Source organism: Aulonocara sp. 'chitande type north' Nkhata Bay, linkage group LG11 (assembly GCF_057382095.1).
Source record: "Aulonocara sp. 'chitande type north' Nkhata Bay isolate Kocher_YH1m ecotype deep benthic linkage group LG11, A_spYH_male_GT1.1, whole genome shotgun sequence".
In the NCBI taxonomy this organism is placed as follows: Eukaryota; Metazoa; Chordata; class Actinopteri; order Cichliformes; family Cichlidae; genus Aulonocara; species Aulonocara sp. 'chitande type north' Nkhata Bay.
In genome coordinates this window covers 10,745,898-10,757,280 of record NC_141354.1, presented here as the reverse complement: position 1 = coordinate 10,757,280, position 11,383 = coordinate 10,745,898, and the positions used below count along the sequence as shown (strand labels likewise).

At 42.8% G+C, this 11,383-nt stretch overlaps 1 protein-coding gene across 4 annotated transcripts in view; it reads right to left on the bottom strand.

Moving 5' to 3' along the window:
- The window catches only part of klhl32 (kelch-like family member 32), a 35,679-nt gene that overhangs the window by 2,801 nt on the left and 21,495 nt on the right, over positions 1-11,383 (bottom strand). For all 4 annotated transcript variants that reach the window (XM_086310535.1, XM_086310532.1, XM_086310533.1 and 1 more), the window contains 5 exons: positions 8,712-8,927; positions 5,584-6,310; positions 5,374-5,432; positions 3,002-3,194; positions 613-707 (listed from right to left, as the gene is read on the bottom strand). In XM_086310535.1, the coding sequence (XP_086166661.1) occupies positions 613-707; positions 3,002-3,194; positions 5,374-5,432; positions 5,584-6,310; positions 8,712-8,927 (1,290 nt within the window). The remainder of the gene's footprint in view (positions 1-612; positions 708-3,001; positions 3,195-5,373; positions 5,433-5,583; positions 6,311-8,711; positions 8,928-11,383) is intronic.

Below are 11,383 nucleotides of genomic sequence, written 5' to 3'. Positions count from 1 at the left end.
CCTCAGGAAAGGTAAGAGATATTGTCCTATTTCAGTCTTTAAAAACTGCTATAGATGACCCTATGCCCATTAATAAATCCCAATTAAGCCTGTTTTCAGGCTTTATATTAATACCAGAGAAAGATTGTTTAATGAAAGTCATTTGCTCCTTACTAGATTCCAGCTAGAATGGTCTTCATCTTTAGATTGACGAGCCATGAAAAGTTGGGAAGGTTCTTGCTGTTAACTAGGGGATAGTGGGTTAGATTTGAATTAATCGCCTACATTAGAGCACTTGTTCCCTACAATACTAGTGAAACTGCTTGAACAACCTACTAAAGCATGTACTAACTTAATCAATCATCAAGTCAGTTCAACTTGTGGAATACTAATCCCCTCAGCAGGGCTAGTATGTGCCCCTTTGTGCAAGGAGGAACTGGACGACATCCAGGAGGCCGCTGGTGTGAATGTCTCCGACCAAACAATCAGAAACAGACTTCATGAGAATGACCCAACGTCCTCCGTAGGAAGTAGTAGGCCCTGTGCTCACTGCCCTGCACTGTGGAGCGTCACTGGCATTTTGCCATCAAATATGAGAATCAGCAGACCCACCACTTTACTCTGAAGACTCACCTGAATGCATGCCAGAGGCTCGTTGGTCCAAATAGAGTATCCTCCAACTACATAGATCCTGTCATCGTGGACCGCTACTCCAGACTCGTTCTGACCTGAAGAGGACAGAGACGGCACAATGCTTCACTGTGCCAATCAGAGGGCATCCTGACAATATGACTTCCACGTCCCCCAGGAGGCAGAGGGGAAGATAAATGGAGAAAGATGGGGCAAGGGTGGGAGTGTACGCAGAGCTATGGCGTGTTCTTTCTGTGACTTTGTCTTTAAACTTTTGCAGATATAATGGGAGGAAAAGATCCGAGAACAATTGTGTAAAGTCAAACAGGAGTACAGGAGGAGGAGGAAATAACAATAAAGTCATCCAGAATTTAAAGCCTGTAATGGAAAATGAGAAAACATGACCACATCCTACAGTATATGCATGTGAGATTGTCTTGGCAGTGCTTGTGTTCCATCCCACCGCTATCCTGTAGGCTAAAAGGTGCAACATACCCTCAGGTCCAAAGTAGACATATACTCTCTATATGTTTTAATTTAATCATCCTACCACCTACTTGCAGCCAACAGGGAGGCATTATGTGTTGTGTTTCTAATCTAATGAGAGGAGGGCAAAGCCGAGAGTTATACTCAGCCTACGTTTCCAAGCACCACATATGTACAGTGCATAATTGTATTAAAAATATATGGTGTTCTAAATAGATTAGCATTAAAGCTGCTGAAAGCTTGTTTTCAGAAGTGTTTTTCATTAAAGATTTACAACTACATAAAGAGCAATTAAAAGTTCAGCTTGGAAAAAAGTTTGATCGACAGTGGCCTTGAGTATCAGCCTGCTGTTAGTCATCACACTGGTATTCAAATGTCACTAAATCCTCTGTGCATTTGGAAATACGTCCTTTTAATTTGCTCGATTTGACAAAAAACTATTAAGGTTTGCGTGAAAGTGTAATATATGATACGGTGCAAAAGTCTTAGCTTTATATTTTGCAATAAAAATGGCAAATAGGTGCAGCGCTTAATTGAAATGTGCAAACACACATGGAAATGCAGTCACCCTTCCACTGGGACCATTTCTGATGAGGCTTCAGTGAACAGTACATGGATCAACTAAAGGCCCTGATGAATGTCTTGGGTCTTGTGTCAGGTCTTTGCTGGATTTTTCTCCTGTTTCTTAAGGACATGACTTTCACAAATTGTTCATCTGCTGTAGATACTTGTACAACATGCCAAGATGTGCAAGGTTTTCTGCTAACAGCATTCCTTGTTGGTGCAAAAAATATTATTTTATGTCTGTCAAACTGACCTTTGGCATTTTTCATAGATTCAACTAAAGAAATGGGAAAAAATATTTTTTGTAACAGGCTGCTTGTGGCAAAGTGCCTACAAATAGCAAAGAACCAGTTTAAATTCTAAGATTAGACGTTTTTAGACTAACTAAAAACGTCTGAAAACGGCCAGCTTCAAGTACTGGACAATGTATGAAAAACCAATCATTGTCTGAAGATCAACTTTGAAAGACCTTCAGAAAGCCTGGAGAACTGTGGCCCAAAACAACATTTTTTAAAGGTCTCCAAAATATAAAGGAATGGGTGCTGTCTCTTGATGCTGTATGTCTTAAGTTAGCTCTCTTTTATGGCTCCACAGCTCCTGACAGAGCGGGTTCAAGCTGCTAAACACAACAGAAATTTCAATATGTTGCTATGATAGATGAGTTAGTTAACTCAGACTTTATGTGTATGTATAATGTAGGGCATATCTAACACTTTCAATTTAACATCTTCTCAAAAATAGAATATTAGAGTTGTTGGTCAAAAAAACTACAAACTGATTTATGCTAGGAAGATGGGAGAAGCAAAATGCGTTAACATTTCCCACCCAGTTTGTCACTAGTAAAGTCACTCGCAGTGGGCAGTGCGTCTTTTGGTCTATTAATATAAAAATTGCTAGTCTGGCTCAAATCAAAGGTATCGTGATCGAGCACCAGCATAAAAGCATTTTGTTCACACCCTATGCGTTTTTTTTAATCCTTACCAAAACACCAGCATTAAATAAACAAGTTCTAGTTTAAGATGGATTGTAGTGGTGAATTTCATGATCCTGTCAGGTGAATAGCAGAAGCAAATATTGTTTCTCGATAGAGTCAGTTAACTGCCCCAGTTCTAGTCTTTATCTAAGTTAATCTAACCACCTCCTGACAGTAGCTTTATGTTAGCGCAGACATGACATCACCTATCTCCTCTAACTCTCAGCAAGAAAGCTGCAATTTCTCTGTCACAGCCAAAGCTGCTTCTGCTTCTATCTAATGGATCATTTCAGAAAAAGTTGTGCAGGTCACACAGTTATTTCTGAGCATGTATGCATGTTTCCACAGTGGCTTCATCGCTTTGCCCACCTGTGAGGAGGCTGAATGAGCACCGCGTCCACTGGTCCAGGTCCATATTATAGGAGTCGATGTGGCGAACCAAGATGCGATCGTTGTTGTAATCCAGGTCGTTCCCACCTAACACGTACAGTTCCCTCCTCACCGCCGCCATGACGTGGTATACTCGCCTCTGCAACATGGGACTGCGGGCCAACCACTGGTCCTGAGGTGGAGGCGAAGGTGGTGGGGAGTAGATATGGGGAGGGAACGGCAGATGAATTTGAAGGGGGTGAAAAAGGGAGAAAATAAGAGATGCAGTACAAAGAGGGAGGCAGAGAGAAACAGCGAGGGTGGAAAGGGAAGGAGGATGAATACGAAGATTAATATTTAAGCATATCCATGCATGGGTAATTGATGTATGCTCAGCACTAGATAAATAACGTGACACTGGAGCTCAGGTTTGTACTAATGACTTCCCTCCCTATTTCTAATCATATGTTTCAGCCACTCCATTTTACACCGAGGATCCCTGCTCATTTCACTAAGTGTGTCGAAGTGTATTTTCTGTGTGTGTGTGTGTGTGTGTGTGTGTGTGTGAGTGCTTGATTGAGGCAGAGAATGAGAGAGAGAAAGTGTGTGTGTGCGTGTGTGTCTGCTGGGAGCTGACGGGTGGCCATCTGTTGAGGGTAGAGTGGGTGGGGGGTTGCTGTTGCTCTGGCAGGTGAATGTAGATTCATGGTGAATACAAATGAGACTCTCTTCCTCTCTCTTTCGTTTCTTCATTCCCTCGCTTCCACGCAGACATGTACAAACACAGACCCATATGGATATGCGCATTACACACATACACACCGCGTACTATATACAGGCTTTAGCAGCTGCCTATAAACACAACCGATTGATGTTTAGCCCTCTACATTCCAGTGCAGAAAGGTGTGTTTGACTATTGCACACAGAATCAAAATCATTTAAAGCTCATATTTAATTTCAAAAATATAACCGAAAAAACACGACAAAAGTTGGAACTAAATTTTACTGTTTGCAACATTTTGTCTTGCTGAAATAAGCAAAGGGGTTGTTTTACCTTTACATACCTTTACAGCTTTGTGTGAAGGAAAGTTTTCGCAGGCCTCTACATTGAAAAACTAAGGAAGACCAGAGCAAGTATGACCACCTCTATAAAGGTTTTGCAGTTTGCTAGTTGGGGTAAATTCACCCCATTTGAGTGCTCAGAGAAAATGCAAAAAAAATCCAAGAGCTACATGTCAAACTCTAAAGTTTTCAGTTAGCATGTTAAATGTTAAAATTCATGACAGTGCAATTAGAAAAGGACTGAACAAGTGCAGCTTTTTCAGTTTAAAATGTTTTTCAGAGCACTGTAGAGTCCTGGAAGTGTCGTTTCGCATTAAGCGCACCTTTGCAGATGCACAAATTAATCATACCATGTATACAAATGCAATTCCCATCCCAAATCTAGTTTTACTATTTATCAGAGTGGCTGGGATGTTTTTAATTGATTCCATACAGTGTGAAAATCAATTAGCAGACACTTGACACCTGCCTGTTGTGCTATCCGTCATTGAGAACGTAAGGTGTGCTTTTATTTCTGGGAGAGAGAAAAAAATACTCCATTATTATTACACTGATGATGTTTAGGTGTGTACTTTTCCAAAAGTCTCATCATCAGTCAACAACAATTCAAACAGAGTAAACTGTATTATAAGCTAACCTCAGTACAAACTTTCACAGAGAAAAATCTCAGGATGAGTCTCATAATAAGTGGCTCTGAATAAGGATTCCAAGGACACAACAAGCTCTCAGCACTGACATAATAGCAACCAAAACGCTTTACCGAGCAGTTCACATCCACCACAGACCATCAATTTAGAGTTCTGTTTCTGAACACCTGAAAAATGTAACTCAAATAATCTCATCTACCTCACATTTGGTCTCCAAAAGCTCCTGAGAAAAAAAATATGAAGCTTGAGGGAAATTTTGTGTGTCAGCTGTTTGGACCTGGGCGTGTAAAAGGGTATTTTTTTTGTTTGTTTTTTGTACTGATCACTGCTGTTTGCTGTTGATGAGAGTCAGGAGATGAATGCAAACAGTAAGGTTACTGTCAGTAAAACAAAATCACTGTTCAAAAAAAGAAAACCCCACTGAAAGTACAATGAACTGTAGCGTATAATCATACTTCTTTGTGATTTTGTCTCTATCAGCAGCCTCGTTCACAGTAAATTCATTCTTAGCTTATATGTAAATACTGGCTCGAGTTGGCTTTAGTATGTTTTGGTAATATGGTGATAAAGTGTGCCGTAGTATCGAGTATACAGCTGTAATCAGGGAAAATGAACATGCATTTCCTCGACACACAGAAACAAATCCAATCAGTCCACAGCTACCTGTTCTGGGTCGTAAACCATCAGCCGGTTTTGGTACTGAGCCGTGTTTGTCACCCCACCTGGAACACAAACAAACATCTCAGGATTCTGGCAGTGACACGTTCTCCTGCAAATGTGTGTGAAAGTGTGAACTTAGTAGCAGAAGTGAGATAAAAGTAACATCTATGGGACCGAATGTGCAGGCTGAGTCTGTGTTCTCTCCTTGTGTACCTGACACCCAGAGCAGGTTGTCAGCAACGCAGCCGGCGTGGCAGGACAGCGAGCGGTCAAAGGGCTGGACGAACATCCATTTGTTCCTCTTGGGACAGTAACGCTCCACAGAGGGCAGCACCTGCCTCAGCTCATTCCTGCCTCCCACTGCGTACAGGTACTGCCCCAGAGCTCCCAGGACAAAGTGTTCCCTACATGCCTTCATGGGGGCAATCTCAGTCCAACGGTTGCCCCTGGGGTCATATCTACAGGCGGTCCTTACTGCACATGTCCTCCCAGTGGCGTGCTCCATCTCTCCACCTACGACAAACAGGAAGTTCCCCATTACAGCCACGCAGTGGTGGCTGCGTCCAGTAGGCATGGGGACCAGTTCGCTCCAGTTCGACCCGCCCGCCACTCGCACGTGCTCCTGCACAGCTGGGTTGAAATACCGCAGCTCCCGGACTCTGCTCACCTCCCGCTTCCGACCTCCAACTATGTAGAGGGTGAGGGACTGGAAGCGCGGTCTGGTGCGGGCTGACTGGTGGAGGGGCTGAGCGAAGATGGCGCGGTGGTAGTCCAAGGCCTCATCTACCAGAGCTGCAGCGGTAGGGCTAGACTGGACCAGAGGATGGCTACGCGAAAGGTGGTGCAGTGTGGGGACGTCCATCAGTCCGTAGCGGACGTGCTGCAGAAGGTCCTCGGTGTACTGGTAGCGACAGTCGTGCTCGAGCCACAGAACAACCAGCTAAATCCAGAAAGAAGAGAAGATCAGTTAGAGACCAAGAGCAAGCAGGAAGAACAGTGACTACAATATTCATCATGCTGTCATGGTTCCATAAATTCAAAAACTGCTCATTCAGTTTGAATGTATTATTGATGAAATTATTATTTGAATTCATTATGGCTCAGTTTTTGTTTCTTTTCAAGTTTTAAATTAGAAACAAAAGTCTCCCTGCTCCAGTCGTTTTTCATCCAGTCCCTACAAAAGGCAAATAGGAAAGACGTTAGGATAAGAGGGAAGTGTAGAAGGAAAGAATCAGTAGGAAAGACTTTGGGAAAAAATAGAGATAGGGAAAGAAAACCAATATGAGAGAAAAAAGAAACACTGAAGGACTGCTAATCAGAAATTTTTCTAGACACCTATAGGCTATTATGGCAAGATTGAGCCAGCACTACAGCCATAGTTGCTAACACACACACACACACACACACACACACACACACACAAGCATTTATTAATCAGCAGCATTCAATATTCAGACTGTAAATATCCACAGGCAGCCTCCTTTGTTTAACGCGGGCGAACCGGGTAGCAGGGAAGGGATTTAATTGAACTTGAGAGCGATGGAAGGTTATTTAGCTGCGACGAGGTGTGAATGTGGGCGAGATGACTGGAGATCACTGATACCATTATCAGGAAAACAAAGTGGTTGTTAGCGCAATCTGCGCAGAGACTGAGAGCTTATTACAGCGAATAAAGGAATAAAGATTTTTAGGGGGAAAAGGGACACGAGGATGGCTAAGAACAAATCAGGGGGAAAAAACTGTCAATGTCACGACTGCACTGATAATACAGGAGTCGAGATGTGATGCATGCACACACACTGGATGCGTGCCTTGTCTTTGCTATCCAGACGAAACCTTCCTTTCCTCATTTCTCCTTTCAGTCCCCTCTGAAGGTGTGAATATGCAACAAACATGCAAGTCAGGCTTCTGTCTTTTTTGTGGTAACTGTGCCACTCTGCTGTCTCGTCTTCCCTTTCCTCCACTGCTAACCCCGCCTCTCTCCTCCTCAATGCTTTAAAGTGACAGTGTGCGTGCGTGCATGTGCGTGCGTGCGCATGTGTGTGTGTGAGCATGCGTGTGCGCACTACGGCAGCTGACTGTGAAGGTCACGCTGCATCACACAACTTCCTCGGGGCACAGAATAAATCAACTCCTTCTCCCTCCTTCCCCTCCATGCTGAAAGAGAAAGTGTGTGAGAGAGAGAGTGTGTATGTGTGTGTGTGTGAGAAAAGAAGAGGGTGAGGGAAAGAGATAGTGAGGGGAGGAGGGGAGACTGAGCAAAGGATGGCAAGATAGAGAGAGAGGGAGAGAGAGGGAGAGGGGAAAACAAAGGCAGAGAAAATGTGATTTCCAGAGCACGAGAGGCTCTAAGAAAACTCTGAGTGACGATGATTGACGCCCGAGCTAGGTCAGTCCGGTTTTGGCGTGCACCCCACCACCCTGCAGCCCACCATCCCTTTCGGACGACAGCCCCCGCTCGCCGCTCGCTTCCGTCTGATGCCCAAATTAACCTTCTGGGTGAAGTGAAGGAGCCCCAAAGCAGCCTAATCAGAGGCTGATTATGGCGGCGGCGGCTGGCTAAAGGGTCAGGGTAATTGTGCCATCAGAGGCCTGATTGTTTTCAATCAGACGGGCGGCCGAGTGACAGCTGGGGGATTGGGGCTCTGATGGAGCCGCGGTGGGCCTAATCAGAGAAGAGAAGAAGGAGAGAAAGAAAGAGAGGGGAGAAAAGAAGTGAGAGAGAGCGGGGGTGGCGGTGGCGGTGGTGTGAGGGCTGATTGGAGCAAATGAACAGTCAAAGCGGCGAGTCCCACCCTGCACTGCCGCTTTACTCCGCAATGCCGGCAGTTCATCACGCTTACTATACGCTGACAGACGAACACCCGGTCAAACGCAGCCCTTCCTACTGCACATTGTCATCAACATAAACAAACAGTATACGAGATGCAGATGGCAGTGTTTAATTTCTTGTTTATTAGTCTGAGCGTCTGCTGTGTGTCATGCATTTCTGTACATGTTTGTGTTTTATATATATATGTGTGTGTGTGTGTGTGTGTGTGTGTGTGTGTGTGTGTGTGTGTGTGTGTGTATATATATATATATATATATATATATATATATATATATATATATATATATATATACATACACATATACATATATATATATATATATATATATATATATATATATATATATATATATATATGTATATATATGTATATGTATGTTTGATGAATTTGGTGCCAAAATGCAATTTCTTCAGATTTGCAATCACAGATGATTGTTTTTCCAGACTGTCATCAGCGTATTAATACTGTGCTTTAACACTTCAGGGCTGCATCTCGTGTGTCTTGTACCTTCCAAATCTCCTCCTCGCTCAGAGAGGTGAGACGGTCGCTCTTCAGCACCTCCCTGAGGAGGCGGTAGGGCAGCTGCAGGGCCTCGTCCTGGCGGCTCTGGCTCAGCTCAGACAGATGCTCCACCAGGAAGCCCACCACAGCCTCCTCTAAGGTGGGGAGGTGGAACAAGTCAGCCACGCGGTACAGCTCCAGGTAGTTGACGCTGCTCAGCTCCTGGGGGATGAATGGACGTCTATGCCATTAGGGTCTGTTAAAAAAAAACTTTAGAGACAGCTATCAGACTACATGATCCTGGAAACCCACCAAAGTAAACAGTGAGGATGATTTTTGTCTATAGAAAGTCCATAAAAATTTATTTGAGCAATGACTGAATTATAATTCTAATGAGAACCTTTCATTTACAAAGATCAGTTCACATCTGTTGTACCTCTGTGTTATTTCTCATTTTGTTAGCAGGTGTCAATTGCAAGACTTTATGTGTTAGCCATTGTTTTGTTGTGAGAATATGTGACATTTACAAATAATAGAAGCCGATCATCCCCACTTCATATTGCATTTATAAGCCACATGCACACTAAGTCTGAATTCAGTGCCACGACAACATTGCGTGTCAAATACTAGAAGACAGTTAGAGAAAGGCGCAAGACTAAGAAGATCTGACTAGTGGAATAAGACTGCCATCTTCTGGCTCTCTTGCAGCATCTACAGCACAAACAGCTCCCCTCTCCTACGGATTGGCCTTTAATAATGTAGCACCTTGATGAATCAGCCACACTCAGAGGTTTTAAAGACCAACATTGCATTACAGCTCACTACATTTCAATTTTGCTACTGTGAAATTAAAAAAAATTTAGAAAAATCTGAATGAGGGTTTAGAGAATCTTACAAACAACAGTGGCAAAGGTCATACATGCATGCCAGTCAATGTTAAAATGTAATACACTGCAACGGAAATGTATTGATCAAATGCTCAGCGGAACAAATTAGAATCTAACAAATCACACAGATGATCCTGACTGGCTAATGTACCTGATTTTCAAGTGTTTACAGAAAAGTCTTTTTTATGAGTCCGGCATTACTCTAAACAAATTGCATATAGAACATTGAGCTGATGCGATAGCTGTGATGAACACACAAGCGATTTGCTAGCTAATGACTTATCAATTGTTCTGATTGATAAGTCATGATGAAGGATGGTTATTATTAATACAAAACCAGCAATGATACAACCAGCAGATGGCACATTGGAGCTAAATTTACAGTCCTAATGTAAGACCCAAGTCTTGCCTGAGTTGAAATACAGTGTTAAAGGATTATACCCTCATGGAGGGGAATTGAGGACAACATCTCCAAACATAATATAAAACATGATATAAATGAATATCAAGTGGCAGTCTTTATCCTTCAAGCTCAGGTCCTCTACCAGAGGCCTGGGAGCTTTAGGGTCCTGTGCAGTATCTTTGCTGTTCCTAGCACTGCACTCTTGTATATAGATAGATAAACAGACAGACAGATAGATTCAAAGCTCCTCTTTGGATTTTCAGTACAGTTCTTGTGTAATTTGGCATGCCTCAGCCTTTTCTCCCTGTCCCCCCCCTTCAGAATAGCTTCTTGACAGCCACCCTTCCACTGAGACTGTCATCCGTTTTTTAGGACACACTGCACACCATGCAAGTCACGCTTTCAGCTAATAGCTTTTTTTCTGCCTGTCAAACTGTGATCTTCAGCATTTTTCGTAGACTCAACAGTAACATGTAACAAAGTGCCTAAACGTGTCATTTAAAATAGGTTCTTTTGCTCTGCTCCCAGCTGTGTGTTGACACAACATTGGTTCATCCTTTAGGAGCTTTTTTATGCTTGAATGATTCATAGATCAGTGTTAAGTGGTTTAATAAACAAAACACATCCTCAGAAAACAGTTAGGTAAAAGGACTGCACGGAAAAAGAGTGAAAAAGTAGCCAATTCCAAAGAAAAGCTCTGAAGGAACATCAGAAAGTTGCTGCTCAAGACCACTATCTATCTATCTATCTATCTATCTATCTATCTATCTATCTATCTATCTATCTATCTATCTATCCATCCATCCATCCATCCATCCATCCATCCATCCATCCATCTTATGAAAAGTCACTGATTCCATTACTATAAAGCCATGTATCAGATATCTTAGACTATTTCTGTTCCACAGCAACCTCCACCTGAGTTGCTTTTTATTTACAGCAGCGCTTCGCTACATACCCAGAGGACAGCCGACTTTGCTTCTGTTCTAACACATGCATCTTGTGATAAAATGCATGAAACACACGTCAGCGTGGCCCAATTCTTGAAATGATCTGGCCTGAGGTACCTTGCTGTAGACGACAGGCATAAACCCAGCAGAAGTGTCCTTGAGCAACAGCACTAAACGCTTCCTAGGTCTGGGGCTTGCATCCTCTAACTGACCTTTAAACATTCACACTAGACCATCAGTAGATGGAAGAACTGCAGCACTGACTTTGCGGTCAAGGTATTTAGAAGAAATAGCTCGACATTTTTCAAGACACACCAATTTTTTTTTTTTTTAAAGATGAAAAGATTGATCACAGTTTAATTTCTTTAGACACAAAGACCAAAACAGAGGGAGCCTGTCTCTGTCAAAAGGAAAACAATGAAAAAAACAGTTAAACTA